The 21,395-nt window shown below is 36.7% G+C and overlaps 1 protein-coding gene across 3 annotated transcripts in view; it reads left to right on the top strand.

Moving 5' to 3' along the window:
• LOC139130331 (E3 ubiquitin-protein ligase MYCBP2-like) overlaps positions 1 to 21,395 on the top strand; it is a 688,708-nt gene that overhangs the window by 407,330 nt on the left and 259,983 nt on the right. For all 3 annotated transcript variants that reach the window (XM_070696083.1, XM_070696082.1, XM_070696081.1), the window contains exons 30-33: positions 6,067 to 6,171; positions 10,751 to 10,846; positions 15,199 to 15,402; positions 17,190 to 17,318. In XM_070696083.1, the coding sequence (XP_070552184.1) occupies positions 6,067 to 6,171; positions 10,751 to 10,846; positions 15,199 to 15,402; positions 17,190 to 17,318 (534 nt within the window). The remainder of the gene's footprint in view (positions 1 to 6,066; positions 6,172 to 10,750; positions 10,847 to 15,198; positions 15,403 to 17,189; positions 17,319 to 21,395) is intronic.

Genomic DNA, 21,395 nt, shown 5'->3' with positions numbered 1-21,395 from the left:
AGGGAAATTCGTCTTGGTGTGACTGATGGACAGACAAGCAGACACGATGTGTTCTGTAATTCTGCTACACACACATTTTAATCCGTGGTTCAACTTCTAAGCTTATATACACCAAACCATAGACCCTCGAGAAAAACGGGACAGGCAACTGCTGTTTTTTTTTGTGCGATCTATCTTGGAATATATTACGTTTATTTGCCAAGCGGACCCCGACAACAATACTTCGTACTTAACACTGAATCTCATTAACGATCAAACTGACGTTCTGAATATGTACACTTTGCTCTTGCAAGGCACGTTCCGAGTAATGACACACAGAATTTTGAGGGTTTTTTGATACCAGTCATGGTGAATGTTCTGGTAACGATGAAGATCACAGTTTTTCTCGAGGGTCTACGACCAAAGTTAAATGTTAAAGTCGACATAAAATAAAAAACAACGGAAAGGTCAGATTTGCATGTTATGGCTTCATTTAACTAAAAATAAACTAATACATAAACTGACGCTGTGAAATCGTCATTAGTATGTGTACAGAACCCTGGATAATAAAAAGGGAAATATATTATCTGTTTTGCATTATTTCTGTCGGATTTCCATTCCCGACAATATTAGAGTCCCCAAATCGCCGAAAAATATAGGGTAAATATCGGAGATTTCACAGATCCGGCGTGCCGAGGCACAGGGCAAGTCATTCAAGTATCGTCTAATATCGATATTAGAATCCCCAAATCGCCGATAAATATCGGGTAAATATCGTCGATTTAACAGACCGGGCGTGCCATGGCTCCAAGCAATTTATTCTGGTATCGTGTAGTATCGATATTACAGTCCCTAAAAACGCCGGTGAACATGGGCGGTTACACAGACGCGGCTTCCCATGGGACAACCGCAGTTCATTCGATTCTAGTATCGATTCTATAGTCCCAAAATTGTCGATATGTCAAACTTCGATACTAGATTATAAATACCCGTTATTTAAAAATTGTGCAAAGTCGCGCCTTCATGAGTGTCGAGAGACACTTGAGATTTTGAACGACGTGATCAGTCGTGTGTCATTATTGTCATGGCATTAATTTCAATAACGATAATCCCCCGATGGGCTTATCTCAAGTTTAAAAGCTTTACAAGAAAGTGTTTTTCAGTCCTGACAGTGTATAACCTAATCATGGCGATGACTGATGTTTTAATATTTCTGCCTGTCGCACATATAGCGTTTGATTTCACTTTGACAAGCACTTTGAATGTGCGATCCCTGCTCGATCAGTCAGTCGCCGATTTTAAAAATCAGCCAGACATTATATTCTTAAAGAAACTCAACGATGTAAAGATTACAAAATGCCTCATTCATATTTTACGGTGTTTGACAGTTTTTTCCGTCAGGGACGTCATGTACTCTATTAGCGGTTCGCTCATATCGTGAAGCTTCGATCGATGCTGTAGCTCCATGCATGCTCATACACAGGGCTGCGCCGTTTACACTCAAGTGGAGATCGTATCGCGCTTTTAGCAGTGACTTTGATCACAAGTCTTCATTCTATCAAGGTGAATTTAGTACTGATTTTCGCAAGTCTCAACCCTCAAATACGCTCTCACTTTGATTGTGAGAGCCCTCACTTCAAGCCCTCACATTTGCTCGCACTTCGATTGTGAGAGCCCTCACTTCAAGCCCTCACATTCGCTCGCACTTTGATTGTGCTGGCCCTCACTTTGGCCCCGCACTTGTCGATTTCCAGCACCCTTACATACCTGCTATCTTCATAATGGCCAGAACTGACTGTACTGACAGGCTGAGTTATAGTAGGATTATCCCTATCCAAATATGGCTTAAGCATATTTATGTGACATAGCTGTTTTTGTTTTTGCCTGTCAGGTGTTATTATGATGTGATTTAAATCACTCAATTTCTTATCAATTAGGTATGGCCCAAAGTAACGAGCATGGAGTGGTTTGCCAGGAATTGGAAGTAGAACAAGAACTTTTTGACCTGGTTCAAACTTCCGTTTTGAGGTGTTTTTATCATATTTGGTTTTCATTGACTGCTGCGATGACTTAAGATTTTCTCTGGCTAATTCACATATGTTAGAGAGTTTTGTACGAAAATCTGACACATATTGCAAAATATTCAGACAATCATCATCGTCTGATAGGAATTTCTCTTTAACAAGCTTAAGAGGGCCACGGACTGTATGTCCAAATACAAGCTCAAATGGGCTAAAACCAAGGGACTCTTGAATTGACTCTCTAACAGCAAAGAGCAGAAAATGAATTCCTTCATCCCACTGCTTCTCTGTGTCAAAACAGTAGGTCCTAACCATGTTTTTCAAAGTTTGATGAAATCGCTCAAGAGCACCCTGACTTTCTGGATGATAGGCGGATGACCTATACTGTTTAATGCCTAGCTGATCCATTACTTGTTGAAAAATACCAGACATAAAGTTGGAGCCTTGATCGGACTGGACACATTTAGGGAGGCCAAATAAAGAGAAAAATTTGACTAAAGCTCTCACTATAGTCTTTGTCTTTATGTTTCTCAGTGGTATGGCTTCTGGGAACCGAGTTGATGTACACATAATTGTCAACATGTACTCATTTCCTGATCTTGTTTTTGGTAGGGGCCCAACGCAGTCTATTAGTATCCTACTAAATGGTTCTTGAAATGCAGGAATTGGCTGTAAAGGGGCCTTTGGAATGGTCTGATTTGGCTTTCCTACCATTTGACATGTGTGGCAAGTTTTACAGAAATGTGCTACATCCTGCCTGAGATTAGGCCAATAAAAGTGACTGAGAATTTTATGATAAGTTTTCCTGACTCCTAAGTGACCAGCCCAGGGTGTTTCATGGGCCAGGCGCAATATTTCGGCACGATAGGGCTTTGGAACCACAATTTGATGTTTTATAGCCCAATCGTCATCAACCAAAACATCTGGAGGTCTCCATTTACGCATGAGAATACCAGATTTTGTATAATAGGAAACAGAGCTATCTGAAGTTTTACCTTCATCATCTACCCTGTCAAACAAAGACAAAATATCTGGGTCTTTGTGTTGTTCTGCAATGAGATTGGATCTAGAAAATGTCTGACTTTGGTCAGCAGAAGTTTTACTGGAAGTTTCAAATCCACGAGGGATAACGGAATGATCCGTGTCAAACACCTGACTGAGAAAGGTGTCATTTAAGTCAACATCTGTGACATTATTTTTGAGAGTATTTTGATTCTCAGAAGTTTTCTTTGACATGGCTCGAGTAATAGCACATGAAGGACAAAGGCCGGGAATTTCTTCCTCTATGGCTCTGGATTCTGATCTAAACTAGGATTATCAGTCACAAGTGGATTAGTAATGACCTTGTCCCCAGCAAGGTCGTTTCCAAGAAGAAGGTGAATCCCTTCAAAAGGCAAAAAAGGCCTAATACCTAAAGTCACAGGTCCAGAAACAAAGTCCGAAGACAAATAGACATTATGGAGAGGAACAGGAATGTAGTCATTACAATCTACCCCCTTAATAAGAACTTTAGAACCTTAAAATGACTTTTCAGAAAACGGCAGGGTATCTGCCAACAAAAGAGACTGAGACGCCCCAGTATCTCTTAAAATTTTGACAGGGGTAGCGGAAGAGAAATCACTAGAAAGTGATATAAAACCATCATGAATAAATGGTTCGAAAATACCCATAATGCTATCTTGAGAAGAATTGACCTTGACCTCATTAATCGGGGATAAGAGGGGTTTAACCTCAGAAAATGTGTTGCACACATTATTAGACTCTAATTGAGTTGATGAAGAAATAAAGCCGGTGGGCTTAGATCCACTTTGACCACTTTGACCTTCACGTTTTCTTTTCAATTTGAAACACTCTGACATTAAATGGCCGTCTTTCTTACAATAATTACAAGAAAGTGTACCAAACTGTTTGTCAGAAGGAGATTGAGACTTGGGATCTGATGATGTGGGAGTGTTACTTGAACTCTGTGAACTGTTGTCATTTGATTTCCTACTGTCCTTTGAAAAATTCTTGGATGAAAAGGAGGAGTTAAATTTACCTGCATTGTTTGGATATGAAAAGGACTGGGATGGTTTGCTGAGAAATGAAGATTTGTGGGTCAATGAATAATCATCGGCCAAACGTGCAGCAACCTCTAATGTATCTGCCTTTTGTTCATTGATAAACGTCTTGATGTCACTCCGAATGCACCTCTTAAATTCCTCAATCAAAACAAGCTGTCGTAATTTGTCATAATTTTGACTGACCTTTTCCGAAGAACACCAACGATCAAACAGTTGTTCTTTTGTTCGAGCAAATTCAACATAAGTTTGATCCTTCACCTTCTCACAATCCCTAAATTTCTGACGGTAAGCTTCAGGCACCAACTCGTAGTCCTTGAGAATTAATTCCTTCACAGAATCATAATTTGAAGCCTGCTCTACTGACAAATGAATGTAAATTTCTCTGGCTTTACCCACCAAAGCACTCTGCAAACGCATAGACCAGGACTCCTTAGGCCAATTCAGACTCTGAGCAATTTTCTCAAAATGGAGGAAATATTTATCAACATCCTTTTCTTGGAAAGGGGGAACTAACCTGAAATGCTTAGTGATGTCAAACTTGTCCTGACTGTCCAAGCTCTAAACGTTTTATTTCTACCTGTAATCGCTGTTCTTCTAATCGCAATTCCTTTTCTCTCTGTCTTTCTTCCATTTCTAATCTTTCCTGCCTATCTTTCTCTCTCTGTCTTTCTTCCATTTGCAACTTTTAACGTGCCAAATCTGCCTGTATTTCTAATTCTAATTTTTTGAGTTCAAAGGAAGACTCAGGCTCATAATCTTTTAAGGCAGACTCCTCAAAATGGCCTGATTTAACTAAATGTTTTGCAATCTTGAACTGTATTTCTCGCTTGGGCATAGATCGTTTAACTTCTACTTTAAGGAAATTTGCCAGTGCTATGAGGTTGTCTTTTCTGAGGGAATTAAATACGTCCTGATCAAGGTCATCCATATATTCGTCTGGTTTGAATTCCGCCATGATTGAATTTCGCTGAGTTCACAGTGTACAGTAGTTTTGAAAAAGGCAGGCAAAACGTTGTCAAACGGCTCAAAATATTCGTATCCCAGACGAGCTCCCAATTTGTTACGTGCAGAGAAAACAAAAAAAAGGGTGAACTCAGCAGTTAACGTTTAAACAAAATTTATTACGAAAATAAATCTAATTGCTAAGTCAGGGATAGAGTACAAGCTTTAAAAGTGTACAGACTACTTATCTCAGCTGGGACGGCAAAGCTCCAGTCTCAGAGTTGTTGTAACAGTCTGTCTGATGAATGAACAGTCCTTTGGCTTGCAGGCTTGAAGTTGCACAAAGTCCACGGTATAAATCCAGCGTTGGCAGTGAAGGTCTTGAAAAGTCTTGAGAATGACTATGGCTGGAGTTTTGTAACACACAAGAGACACGATCCCAAAAGTCTGACTGCGAGCCTGCTGTCCCAGTATTTATACTTGTGTGCTTACATAAGCATATAAGAACAATCTAGAACTTTTATTGACATGCTAATTACTGTTCTAAAATTATCTCTCTTACACAACTAATTAAATTTCTAGGACATTCCAAACATGGCTAATTGAATTCAAGGTTGTGAGGTCATTAAAGGGCAGTGACCTTGAGAATGTTCTAGACTAATTGAACTCAGGTCATGATGAGTGTGGGGGGAAATGACCTACATAACACTTCTGACCTCATTTCCCTGCCCCATCAAGACTAATACTCCTATTACAAGTGGGGACTATGTCATTGTCAATGACTTGTTACTTCTAGAATATACAGAATATTATCTCACATAGTGAGTGTCTGAATATTATTCTGAATTGTATTCCAAAGCACATTCTGAAAGGACTCTTCTGGAATATACAGAATATTATCTCACATAGTGAGTGTCTGAATGTTATTCTGAATTGTATTCCTAAGCACATTCTGAAAGTAACTCTTCTGAAAATTTCACATTCTTTGCCACCGCACCATCTCCCTAATACATACTGATGACCCACAGTGTCCACTCAAGTCTCACTTTGATTATTTACAGGTGCCATTTTCTAATGCCAATACTGATGGTGCTATGAGCTTTAGGGAAGTTCTTGAAAAACTATTATCAATTGTTGTTCTACCCGTACAACATGCTCTGATCAAGGTAAGTCTTTTCATAATCTTTGTGCTCTCATTCATAATGTTCATAAATTATGAAGAAAAATGAAGAAATTGCAAAAAGCAATGAATGTATGATCGGATTTACAAAAATTCTTGTTAATTTTGAATGATGATTTTCATTGAGATTAAGAGTTTTGGGGGAATAATAGCCATCTTGTCTTTCAAAAACTGCTCTGGTCCCATCATCAGCTGATAATCAACAACAAAGTTCTTTTGCAAGCAATTACCTTTGTAATTGTCAGGTGATAACGTTGGACTTTGACCAGAGCTAAAATGATTATGTAGGGAAAGGCTTCAAGATTCCCTTGCCATATGCTTCTATGCCGGCATGTTTTGTATTAGGATAGTTTTTAGAGCTAGAGGTCTGATTTTTGGTATATGGGGATAACTTAGGAATATAATTTTTTTTTTGACGAAATGTCACGTGACCTCGGTGACCTTTGACCTCAAATATACATATTTGTCCATAACTCAGTAACCACAAGTGGTACACCCTTCATATTTGGTATGATGGGACACCTTATGACGCCACATATTGTACCTCATTAATTATGTGCATATCTAATTTTGAGCGAGCCAATTGAGCTAGAGGTCTGATTTTTGGTATATAGGGATAACTTAGCAATTCAATTTTTTTGACAAAATGTCATGTGAATCTGTGACCTTTGACCTCAAATATACATATTTGTCCATAACTCAGTAATCACAAGTGCTACACCCTTCATATTTGGTATGATGGAAGACCTTATGACGCCACATACTGTACCTCATTAATTATGCACATATCTAATTCTGAGCAAGACAATAGAGCTGGATGTCTGAATTTTGGTATATAGGGATAACTATAGGATAGAAATTTTTTGACCAAATGTCATGTGACCTCGTTGACCTTTTACCTAAAATATGTTTATGTCAATAAGTAACCAAAAGTGCTATGTCCTTTATATTTAGTAGGATGGGAGACATTATGACAACACACGCTTTACCTCATTAATTATGCACATATCTAATTCTGGGCAAGCAAATAGAGCTAGAGGTCTGATTTTTTGCATATAGGGATTAATTAGCAAAACAATTTTTTTTTTTCAAAATGTCACATTACCTCGATGACCTTTGACCTTGATTATACATATATATGCATAACTCAGTAACCACAAGTTCTATACCCTCCAATTTTGATAGGATATTAGACCTTAAGATGTCACATCTTGTACCACATTTATTATGCGCATATGTATTTCTTGGCTGGCCAATACAGCTAGAGGTCTGATCTTTTTTCCTGATTTAGAACCATAACTTAGACATGCCTCATGTGTTTCAAATTGGGAACAATGACATAGACCTATGTGCCCATAGATCTCAACATATACACTCCAGTGATACTTCTTAATGACCACATTTCCCTGCCCCATCAAGACTAATACTCCTATTACAAGTGGGGACTATGTCATTGTCAATGACTTGTTGCCAACATTTTGATAAAAAACTGTGGCCAATGGAATGTTGTGTTCATTTGGTCCAAAATTATCAGAAAACTTACAGAAAAATTCATAAAAATTGGTAAAATGTTGCACTGAAATTTTGGTGGGAAAAAATACAGCACTCAAAGGCTTAATCCAGATCACAAAATGAGGATTATTGGCTGCATTTTAAACAGTATAACATGTCATGTTTTTCTGAAGAAAAATCTAGCAATATCACCAGTTTTTAGTTTTTGGCTTGTGCGTTAAAGTTTGTGCTAGTTAACAGAGACACTGAATATGTGTGCAAATCAGCAGTGAAGAATATAGGTTGCTGTTGACTGTCCAATGTTCAGTTACTGACTTTTAGAACAGGAGCTAAATTTGCTAATGAGAGCTGGTGAAGTTTGATGTGGAAAGCACACAAATGGGGGACATGCATCTGTGCTGATTTATTTAAAAGTAAGAAAAGTTATGCAATTATTAATGACTCATTCTTCTCACTAATAATAATAATTAGGTTTTATTTCAGACAAATTATTAAAAATCGTCCATAGTTAAAAAAGTACAGAAAAGAAGCACACAGTAACAATACACAAAGCGAAAGACACAGCATAAAAATCTGACATTAAAAAAAACAAAAAGAACAAAAAAAACAACAAACAAAAAAAAAAACCAATAAAAATTCAGCGGTGGAGCAAACTTTGCCAATGCCATTGTAGACCAGAATAAAACATGTCAGATTTACTTAACACTTTTAAAAGCTCGTTTTCACAATGGTGAAGTCGACAAACAAAGCTATAAACAGCTTTTCTCCTCAAGATGGGCCATTAAATTGAAGGATGTATTTGATTTACAAGTGTTGTTCCCTAATTTTTAGCTCCCATATATGCGTATGTATATATGCAAATGGGAGGTATTCTTTTAAGGTGGCAAATTGGCGTCTGTGTGCATGTATGTATGTATGTATGTATGTCTGTTAGTCCGTCCAGATCAAAAACTCCTTAACCGCAACAGCTGCTGTCTTAGTATTTGGTGTACATGTGCACCTAAGGGTGGAGATGTGAATTTGTTCAAATGAACATGTCAGTGCCAAAAATATGCAAATGAGGTGAAAAAAGCAAAAATCCTGCAAATGGCTAAAACTTCGTAAGCGTCGGTCAGATTGGGTTGAAACTAAGTATGTAGATTCCTTTAGGTATTCTAAATTATGTGTGCAGAAATTTAGGTGAAATTTGCATATTTGTATTTTTAGGGTATTTTTTTCTGTTTTTAATCAAAAAATCTTGTTCTCTGAAATCGCTTGTCTGATCGCTTTGAAAGTTAATAGTCATGTTCCTCAGGATGATGTCAGTCAAGTTTGTACAAATTGTATTGATATTATCATATTTGTAATTTTGGGGCAATTTTCCCAGTTTTTGGTCAAAAATTTTTTTATCCAAAAACCACTGATCTGATAGCTTTGATAGTTGGTATATAGGTATCTTAGATTTAATATAATGTATTGAAGTTAGGTTGAAACTGACAATTTTTATATTTTTGGGGCAATTTTTGCCTTTTTTGGTCAAAAAATTTTTTCTCCTAAAAATACTTATCTGGTAGCTTTGATATTTGGTGTACAGGTTCCTACGGTTTATGTTAATAAGATATACCGATATTAGGATTAAATCTGCAATTTTGTATTTTTGGGTGGCAGTTATTCTCATTTTTGGTCAAAAAGTTTGTTTCTCAAAATTTACCAGTCTGATTGCTTTGATATTTAGTAAACAGGTTCTTAGGGTTTATGTTAATATAATATATTGAAATTAGGTTGAAATCTGGAATTTTGAATTTTTTGGATAACTTTTATGTCAATTTTACAGGGATATCTTTCATTTTGTATTTTTAAGATTTTTGGGGGTAATTTTATACCTACTGAAACTAAGAGTATATAATGTGGTGATTTAGTATGCATTTGATATGGTAAACTGTATTTGGTATTGAAATGCTTTAAAAAATATCATTTAAGAAAACACAGCTGAGGTGATTTTAGCAGGTTTGGTTTCCAACAAATATGTTCAAAAATTTTTTCAATGTTTAAGAGTATCAAGGTTGTAAATAGTTAACACACTTCCTGTCATCTGGTCATTGCATATCTCATGCAAAGATGGTCAATACAAAGGGGTGGACCATTTGATATCCTGTGGGAGGGGGAGGGGTCCTGGCAGATTTTGAAAAAAAATTCCAAACAACTGTCAATAAAAAAATCAGCCAGAGAAGGTTTGACAAAAAGAAAAGGTGGGAGAGTGGGAAAAAAAGAATGTACAATTGATTGGATGAAAAAGATAATGTACGGTACCTCATTAATCTTCCAGACACCCCCTTTATCAAATGATCAAATGGTCCACCCCTGATGTATTTTTGTGCACAATTAACCATGCAGTGTATTTTAGTTTAAGATGTCAAGTTAAGTAAGGATTTGAAAGGAATAGTCAAGTTCACCACAGTTAAATTCCTTAACTTTATCTCTTGTGTCATCATCCGGTTAAGTTTGTAAATTGTTCCAGATGTGGATGCACCAGTTGTTCTGGAAGAAAACGATGTTTACTTTTCCCTGTAGGGTTTCTGAGTTAATGATCGTATGTTGAAATCTCTCCATGTATCTGGTGTATGGGCAAAATGTAAAAATTGGTTGCATGTTATGTATTTCAGTCTTGTCAAATATTATAAATGAAAAATCAAGAACAGGTTTCTGTGTGCTTGTAAAAGATAACATATTTGTCTGATGTTGATACATAAACTTGCCTTGCAGATTGATCGTCTTGAAAATTATCACAGAAGTTGAAAAGGGAAAGAAACTAATCAAATTGCTGTAACATATTCACCTTCAGTGCCTGTAGGCCTATATTTAACTATTTTATCATTACATTCAGCTGTTTATTATATCTTTATCACTCTCCATTGGCCAAGGCACACTTGAGGGCCAATGTCATCACTCTGTGCCAATCTGTGTATGTCAGTCTGTCTGTATGAATGTCCATGTTTCATACAATTGTTGGCTTGTTTTGATAACTATATTGGAGCGAACAGTTGCATTGCCACTATTTTTATTTCACTCTGCAGGAACAATGTTTGACACCCTCTCTTCTGGTACACAACACCTGTCTTTTGCTGGCTTGTGTTGTCAGTGAACTGTCAGCAGCTGCAACCGGCTCAGAGGTAAATATTTCTGTTATCTGTCTATCTATCTCTCTAGAAAATTTGTATAACGCCAAATATCCAAAGTTAAACAGTGCTCAGTTGCGCCTAGGGTTACAATGAAAATGCTGTCTGGTTGATGTAAGTTTTTAAGCGTCTTTTGAAAATGTTGACATTAGGAGAGGTTTTTATGTCCAGGGGTAAAAGTTCCAAACAACAGGAGCTGCTGCAGAGAACGAGCGGCGACCATAGGTATTCAGATTCTATCTAGGTGTGTGCAGAAGACATTTATCAGATGAGCAAAGAACACGTGATGAGGCACAAGGTGTTATTAAATTCGTGAGGTATTATGGAGCTTGTCCATTTAGGGCTTTGTAAGTAATCAGCAAAAGTTTGTATACAATGCGATGATGTACTGGAAGCCAGTGAAGTTGCATAAGTAGGGGGGGTAATGTGGTCCGATTTCTTGGTCTTTGTAACAATTCTAGCTGCTGAAATGAACTGACGTGAAACCCAAATAAATACTCTCATTAGTTGCCAGGTCTATCAAAAAAAATCATACTGACCATGTTGAACAATGTACATCACAAGTGGTGGTCCCCTATTTCTGAAATGGTAAGCATGGTATAACTGACAAGATTTGTAACTAAAGAAACTGAATTGATTTAATAGTCAAAGTTATGCTGCCACATATTATTTGAATATCGTGTCATACTGTCATACTGTCGCCATACATTAATATACCATTGCTAATAAAACTTTTGAAAAAGTTCATCTTGTTTGCACAGGGAGATTCCCCCTGCCTCTGTCAACTTCATTGTTGAGGATGTTAAAATGCTATAAAGTTTTAAACAAATGTGAGACGAATTTTACTAGGTTTAGTTCCCTTTTAAATCAAAGGGTAGAGTGCTTTAGTGTTATGAAATTTGAATTCTTTCTGTTATTTTGCTGAATGGATCTACAAAGCAGTGTTTTGAAAGGCAAAACAAGTAATCCAATGCATGATATCCGTACAAGGTATAGTTTTTACCAACAATTTTTCAATGACAAATCCCTAGTCAAATCAATTGCCGACCCAAATAGTGACCATAGATGGCTTCAAGGTTATATAAAATCACCTTCTTGCTTTTTATGGCAAGATTCAATGTTTGTCTGGGCATCCACGTGATTTGAACCAGCCACCAAGTTTGAACCTCAGTAAATATAACAAATTACTATGCATACCACTCCATGCCATGATGACTTGTTTAACTTGTGAACAACGCATTAAGAAGTGGTACTGAATCGTGTCGTGTCGGTGACATCATCATGACACCGTGCTGGAGACTTTCGATTGATACTGATCATGATTGTTAGTTATCTCTCAACACGCAAAATCTGTTTGAATGTTATTGAACAGGGGATTTCTCTCTGCGTCGTGTATTTATTTGTATCAGTTGAATTGCATTTTGAACCAAACGCGAGTACTTTGCAATGACAGTAACTTGAGACGGCAGCATTACCCTTTTCTTCTGGTCACTCGTATGGCACTCTTTGCTGAGTGATAGTGGTTTATCAAAGTCAAAAACAACCAAACGAACAAAAAAATGATTACAGGAAATCAGCCGTGATCAAAGATTGCCAAGAAGACCGTAAAATTTATGTCATGAACACAAACATATCGTTTATCTAACAGGTACAATTTTGTTTTCGTACGGTTGAAAACACAAGACTGAGACATGCACCACCCTACTTGCACTGCAGAACATTTTTGTTGGAGACAAATACCCCATAGTGAAACAAATTTCTCGGGGGTTGAAGTTCTTTATCTCACAGTTGTTTCATTTAGATGTACTTAAGAACAAATAAGAAAATTTTAGTATAGGAGTAATGTCTCTGGATTGAAACAGTATCAAATGGCGTATTCAGACTGTTCTGACTACTGACCAGAGGACTGGGCCAGTTGATTATGAGCTTTGCAACGTGATGATGCATTTCTAGCTCCAAGGCTCATTTGATATCATTTCCACGGACGATGTCTGCAAATGTGTTTATGTGACTAGCACTCTTCCAGACCCATGTATACTTTTGTACCAATGCAGTTACTTGTTGTTGGCTTCCAAGACCATGAAGGAGAGACTGACTGACACTTTAGTCCGAGTAGTCACTTCAACATTTGGCTTTTCTCGAGTATACATACACGTGGCAAGGCTCTGAGCTAATAGGCCTCCCACAAGCATGCAGTATACTTGCACTCACCCTACAATGTACGCATCAGTTGCTAAAGTATATTGCATCATTTGCGATCACCTCAACAGTAACGAGACAGTCTACTTAAGTTTATTTCTTCATTTTGTTCTATTTTGATATTGCTATGCCCACAGATTTTGGGCAAGTCTACATGGAGGTACAAAGGGACTAAAACAATTCTGCCATTAGACCCTAGACTTTTCTGAATAATCATGCGCATGCCTAGAGGCCTTTGGCACGAGATGTGTTGGAAAGTTGAGCAAAGCTACTTACGAACATTTCCTGTAGGAGTTGAAGAACTTAGACTTTTTCATGACAGTCACACCGGTACCATGACTCAAATCTTACTCAGTACACGGACCAAAATTGTATAAACACAGTTTTAGCTTTCATTTAGCCCTTTATATTACTCTTTCCAATTGTTTGCACATCAGCTGATGATGAAATATAGCGTACTATACGTTTATGCTCAGATTTGGTTATTGGAAGTTTTATGTTTATCATTCTTGTGTGTGAATCATAAACTGTGGCACAGAAAACTAATTTCCCTAATGTATCAATATGAACCAAATTACTTGAAACGAAGGCCCAGCAATTTGAGAGAAAAATATCTGCTGATGTGCTGCATGCTCAGAAGGTTATATCTGATTGATTGATTGTCACAATTCACAGCAACTTAGGGACTCTATGAAATGATTCAATCATAACGGTAAGATTCAGTCAACCAACAGCTTCCGAGATGCTGCACTGTAGCCCAAAGATATCACTTATATGTTCATTCAAAAAATTGAGAAAACATTTTCAAAGAAAAATATAAACAGATCATTTGCAGTCCTCATTCATCCAGACAAATGTTTATGAATAATCTTACTTGTATTGGTTTTGGCCGTGTGTCTTTTTAGCTCATATTTGGTTTTGTATAAAAATACCAAAAAGAGCTTATATGATGAGTCGGTGGCGTCTGTATGTCTGTATATTTGTGGGTATGTATGTGCAGATGTATGTCCGTCACACGCAAAGGCTCCCATACCGCCAGAGCTACCATCTTGGTGTACAGGTAGATGCAGGGGCTGACATGTGAATTTGTTCAAATGAACACATCAGTGTCAAAAATGTACAAATGAGGTAAGAAAAAGTGAAATCCTTCGAATGTGCAGGAGTAAGAAACAGGCCAACTCCACTGATCTTGAGTCATTTCCTGTCATTGTTTATGAACTGTTATATATTAACAGACCTGCTGAAACCATAGACAGTAGAGGGGGGGGGGAAGACCGTCTATACTCAAACTAAGAGGGGCTTGTTTCTGCTATGCATGTTGCTAAAGTTGACCTCCATTACCTAAAGTTTCAGACCTTAATTACTTTTGTCATTCTTGTTTTTCTGGTTTAAATATTTCTTGTTGTTTTTCTGGTTGTACTGTGCAGAAATCATTGTCATAACATCAACGTAGAATTTTCCTCCACTGAACAGATAGAAACAACATTTATTGTTGATCATTGGTAACCCATACTGGTATATACCAATGCTGATCAAATTTGAGCGACACCGTATAATTGCGGTATTTTTTTACCAGATTTTGCTGAAGAAAGGCAACTATTTCATTCACACAATCCAATGGAGCTGCTCTTTAGTCTTATGGATATGCCCAAGGCTGTTGCATGTTACATTTCTTATAACAGCATTATTATGTTATGCTGCATTTGAAGGTATTGATAGCAATATTTTCAGTTAACCTACCACAGGTCATAGGTTCACTTATGTAAATTAATATGCAAATCATTATGCTAATTAGCTGATACTCTGGCATAAATGTCTGGTGAGAACACACTGTGCAACACTAGTTCTCGACCAAGAGCTATATAATTGTATGCATGACGTTTCACTTTGTGTGTTGTTTTCACGCGCACATGCTCACAGTGGTGAACAGCCAAAGTAGATCGTTTATTCTTTCTTCTGATATTTATCGTGTCTAAAACTGGGATGGAAGGCGTGCATGGTCATCCATTCATTCAGTATTTTTCAACATGTCAAACAATAAAAATATTGTCTCGTATCAAACAAGATTCATAGAAGAATTGCGGAAAATGGCCGACTTTGTCCCTTTAATGGATGTCAAGGTGTTTACAATGAATCTTTTGTTACAGAATGACATTCAGAATGGCAGTCGACCAGTGTTATCAACTCCAAGTCGATTTTCCCGAGTCAGTCAAGGACGTAGTTGGAATACAGGAAACGGATCACCTGATGCTGTATGTTTCTCTGTTGATGCACCAGGAGTGGTCATTGTTGGCTTTGGTGTTTATGGTGGCCTAGGACAATATGAGTATGAATTGGAACTTCTTGATGATGTAAGTGTTGATAAGAAATAATTTTTGATCAGCGCTACACGATTTCAAATCACAGATATTTGAAACTTAAAAATGTTTTGTAAGTAATCAGAGATTGCTTCCATTCAAGTTACAACTGGTTTATGAAATATGAATGATACAGCATGCAAAATGATGGACATCATTTTACACAAATGAAAACCTATTTGCATTCAGTCATATGAAAATTGTAGAAATGTAATGGAACCTCATAGTTCATCTTCGCATTGATTTCTTTGCAATAGAATCCAATTTGGCCAGCAAGAGGCCTTTCGACTTAAAATATTTTATGGCCAGAGCCATTACAAAGACATTAATTCCTCAAGTCACTTTGTAAAAACCTTGGCCCAGGACAGTATGCTATAGATGACATGTGTTTGTCAATTTAGCTTGCAATATGATCCAATAGGCTGCTAGGTAGCTATTTTTTCACATGCACAAAACATTATACATCCACAGACATTACAGTTTAGATGTTTTACAACCAATTCCGTTCCAAGTTGGCTCGTGTACATGGCGAAGTAACATACACATGTGTGTCAGTTAATAGTCTCGCCAGCGGCTTACTGACTACGCATGCACAGATTCATAATATACTATGCAAGTAACCGGAAGTGTACCCTACTTTCATGGGCGCCGCCATGTTCTTTTTGAGTCCTCGTAAATAAACAAATACGAAACGTGCAAATTATTATTTTATAACATGCCAATTATAAAATATATCTCTTTTATTAGCCAGTAATTGTTATCATCCACCTTGTCGCTGATACAAAATATCGTTAATATCACGCATAAAAAATAGAAAAAGGGAGAAAACTGTCGTGCATATGAACAGGGGCATACGCAAAAATGCTGGGATTGAGTTTTAGAAAAGCGCCCCCTGTGTCAATAACTAGATTCAAAAATTGCCAGTTTTTAGACGGAACGCTATAGTTTTCAGCTTGCAAGTGGAAGGTGGGCAGTGCGGTTACCATTGCAATGATAATGGTGGCATAATACATCCCTTGTTTGACACAATAGGCTGTTATCATGGTAAAAATTGCCCATTTTTGTCCAACATTTTTACACATTACAGAAAATCTATACCTGCACTGCTGCAGGGTTTGACGTCGTGTACGTATGTGAAGTGCTTTCATTAGAGGGAAACTGGGCATAGTTGTCATACAAATGTATAAGAAGTAACAATTAATTCTATTTTATCATGAATCAATACAAATAACATTGCCAATCTTAACCCCTGGCGCGACACCAAGGGCTGAGCCCTATATAATATTATCATGATAGAATCAAGTATAGCTGTCTGTGGCCATTTTGTATGATTATTTTCATGATTTCACTCTGAACATAATTACAAGCTGTAGTAGTGTACACATATTAGTTTGTTTCACAATATGATGGTATATGCCTGACAGATTGGTATTTTGTCAGAAATTAATTTGTCCAGACATGACCCTGTGGTTGTACATTCAGGGATGTATTTCGCTAAAACATCACCAAATGAAAAGTATTGAAAGGCCACTGTGTTACCTGAGAGATTTGCACACTCCTTGTTTTAAGTCAGTGATTATCTTTCAACTATGAACAACACCTGGAAACAGAAATTAACGTACTTTTGTGATGGTCTATGATAATTTACGGTAAAGTTCAGCGATAAAGTTCTGTATACAAATTTTAAACTGCTCACGGTCTATAATTACAGTTTGTGAACAAATACTAATGGCAAGCAATTGTCAGAAAGTGTGTCACTGTTGATGACTTGTTTTGTGTAGGTTGAAGGAGGAGGAGATGCCCATAACCACAGATGGAGTTCTCTGGAGATTGTGAAAGGTACTTATGGTCCAGATGATTGTGTCAGTGATATTGCTGAGATCAGGTTTGAAAGGCCTGTACCAATCAAGGTAAGTAACAGATTCACTTGGCCCATTTCAAAGTTTATTCATAATTGATAATTGACATTTTGTCTGCAGAATATATTATGGACAAATATGCATTTCAACTAGAGTTACAGCGAATGCAAGAATGACAACAACCTTATTGGGGATGTGAAAATTGAGGGGTTAGACTTTAAAGTATTTAAGTTACATTAAAGTGTCTATGACATGACCCAAACAACATTCTTTAAAAACTTTCCTCTGAGGTTGTTTTGTCACATTATGCATTGTATCGATGTGAAATATGAAAAATACACGAAAATTTCTACTTCTGCAGGACACCAGCAGGCACCTGGCTTTGCTGGGCCTGTTGAGCCTCACCAACCAGCTGAGGTATTTGCATACTGTTGACAGGGACGAATGACATCAATCATCCTAATTGATATGCATGATATGTAAATCAAGCATAGCGTTACTTCTGAAATCCGATTCACAAATAAACAGTCTGGTGGACGCGACACTCAGGACAAGCAACAAAGTACCAGCAACCAGCATAATGCTAAAATATAAGCAGTCATCGCCATGGATGTGAGCAACAATAAATCTTCAGCATTCTCGCTGGACAAAAAGGTCACACTAAAATGAAGTTTAGCAAAAACACCTACTGTGATGTAGTTATTGTACATATACATTGAGAAAACAGTTCGTTTGGCTGGATACCCATAGCACATTTCACATGTAACTGCTTCAGACACATTATTTTGTCAAGAGAAACATAGGTTGTATAAGAGTAGTACAAACACAGTAATCTAGAGAGTGCTGACCCTCTCAACCAGTACAGAGTGTTTTAATGTACTGGAAATCAGGCTTACAGTGTACACTTAATAATTAACAGTAAGCTCTAGCAAAGGCATGAAACTAAAGCTGTGTGTCATGATACTGATCAGTACCTGTTGGTTCTGACAGGCAATGTGGAACTCCACAGTACTGGAGATATCCCTTGATTCATTATGATTTGTACCATTTGAGATTCCTCAAAGAAGTCAATCATGTTGCCCATGTGTAGGCAAAGTCATACACTATCAACTTCTAAAAATTCTGAAAATGCACTTCAAGCACACAGTTCTCCTCAATTCCCATTTTAAATGACTTGGAAAATTTTGCATGATTGAGACAGCAGATAGCATTGTTGTAACATTTTCCTCATATTGTGTCTTTTAATAGCCATATAGAATAATGTGATTGAAATTAGGGAGACTGGTTGCACCTGTTTTGTGAAATGACAGGATGTTGGTTCCACCCCGTAACCCCTATGGAAATGACACAAGAAATCTACATGCTTATACCACTCCAGGTCATGTGATCTATTGTTCTTGCCATCCATTTATCCCTGAAAACACAACTTCCACCTATTGTTCTTATGCAAATTAGTAATCAGTCATACTTTTATTCATATGTAAATAAGTAATCACCACACTTTAATGAAAGAAAATCATTATCATATCAATAAAAGTGTAGTGATTACTCATTTAAATATGAAAAAAGTATGAACGATTACTAATTTGCATGAGAACAATAGGTCCAGTCGAGATGCCTAAATTATTCACACACATTCAATAACGCAATAAAGAATTTTTCAACTGATATGTTATAACATCACATTTTATAATTCAATTTTAACTTTCTTTGAACCATGCTCAATATAAGCAACACGATTTGTTGATGAAGATCTGTCTATTTTTAGATTCAGTGTCTTCTTGGGTTGGACCAATCCTGTCTGTTGTGTTATGTTGTTTTGTAGCAACTTAAGAAGCTGGTGTACATACAGCTTCCTCTGATTTAACACTAGATGAAAATGGTAGATGTATTCGACACATGCTTTTGTAGTGAGATAGCCAAACATTTGAAGCGCGTAAACTGTCATCTGATCTGTGGCCTGTTTGTTGTTTGATAAGCTGCTCATCGAATCCCTGATGGTACAATGATGCTGCCACATTCACCTGAAATTATCAAACACAAAACATATGTCACAAATAGCATGGAAATAAGTACAGCCTTTTTAGCTCTACTGTCAGGGACGGGGAGCTTATCAAATAGGTTGATTTTCCGTCGTCGTCCGTCATCGTCCGTCAACAATTGCCTTCTCCTCTGAAACCGCATGTCCAATTGCTTAGAAATTTTATATGCAGTTCACTTGGGGTGACCTCACTTACATTTGTTCAAATCATGGTGAAATTTGCATATTTGCATTTTGGGGGCATTTTTTGGTGTTTTTGGTAAAAAAATCTTCTTCTCTGAAACCCCTTGTCCGATTGCTTTGAAATTTGATATGTAGTTTACTTAGGGTGACTTCAGTAAGATTTGTTCAAATTGTGGTGAAATTTGCATATTTGTATTTTTAAGACAATTTTTGTCATTTTTGGTAAAAAAATCTTTAAAAATCTACTTCTTCAAAACTACCAGTCAGATAGCTTTGATATTCGGTACATATGTCCCTGGGGATGATCTATTTCAGATTTGTTCAAATTGTGCAGAAATATGCATATTTGCATTTTTAAGGCAATTTATGCCATTTTTGGTCAAAAAATGTATTTCTCAAAAAGTACTGGTCTGACAGTTTTGAAATTTGGTATACAGGTTTCTATAGATGAACTATGTAATATATATTGAATTTCTGATAAAATATGTAATTTTGTATTTTTGGGCTAATTTTTGCCGTTTTTGGTCAAAAAATATGTATTTCCAAAACTACTCATCTGATAGCTTTGAAATTTTGTATACAGGTTCCTACAGATAAACTTAATGATATTCATTGAAATTATGATGAAATCTGTAATTTTGTATTTTTAAGGCAATTTTTTCCATTTTTGGTCAAAAAATATGTATTTCCGAAACTAATCATCTGATAGCTTTGCAATTTGACATACAGGTTCCTACTGATCACCTTAATGATATTTATTGAAATTATGATGAAATCTACAATTTTGTAATTTTTGGGCAATTTTTGCCATTTTTGGTCAAAAAATGTGCTTCTCTGATACTGGTCTGATAGCTTTGAAAGTTGGTATACAGGTTTCTGCAGATGAGCTAAGTAATATATATTGAATTTCTAATGTAATCTGTAATTTTTTTATTTTGGGGGCAATTTTTACCATTTTTGGTAAAAAAATGTGTATTTCCAAAACTACTCACCTGATAGCTTTGAAATGTGGTAATACAGGTTTCCATAGATGAACTAAATGATATTTATTGAAATTATGATGAAATCTGCAAATTTGAATTTTTAGGGCAATTTTTAGCTCCCATAGCCATATGTATATATGGCAATGGAAGCTATTCTTATAGGCTAGGAAAATGTCTGTATGTATGTATGTCTGTATGTCTGTGTGTCTGTATGTCTGTATGTCTGTATGTCTGTCCGTCAACATCAAAAACTCCAAAACCGCTGTACATTTCATCTTGATATTTGGTGTGTACATGGATGATGGGCTGTAGATGAGATTTTGTTCAAATGAAGTTGTCATTGCCAAAAATATGCAAATTAAGTGAAAAAATGTAAAAACAGTCAAAATTGAAAAAACTCAATAACCACTGAGCAGATTACATGAAAAATTAGCATGTAAGTACTTTGGGCTGACATGAAATGATTGTGCGCATCTTGGGTCAGTATCTTGGATTTGCTATTTTTCATGAATTTTTTTGTAATTTTCTCCCATTTTTGGTCAAAAAATCTCCTGCTCTGAAACCACAAGTCTGATTGATTTGAAACTTGGTATGGAAGTGCAAAGGAGTGACCTTTCCCAAATTTGGGCAAACCGTGGTGAAATTTGCATATTTTTAGTTTACACGTCCATAGACTCTTATGTATAAGGCAGATCTCCATAGACTCCATGTGTAAGGCCACGAAAAATAAAAATTTAGTTTCTCATGGTATTCATATTGCAAAAAGGATGCAGTGACACAATTTTTAGTCACCACGGATGAAGTCCAGTGGGCTTATAGATTGGGTCATGTCCGTCTGTTCGTCCATCCATGAGTCCATCCGTTCACGCAGATATCTCGGATATTTTGACAAAATGTCATGTGACCTTGATGACCTTTGAT

Source organism: Ptychodera flava, chromosome 4 (assembly GCF_041260155.1).
Source record: "Ptychodera flava strain L36383 chromosome 4, AS_Pfla_20210202, whole genome shotgun sequence".
Classification (NCBI taxonomy): Eukaryota; Metazoa; Hemichordata; class Enteropneusta; family Ptychoderidae; genus Ptychodera; species Ptychodera flava.
This window is presented reverse-complemented; position numbering and strand designations above follow the sequence as displayed.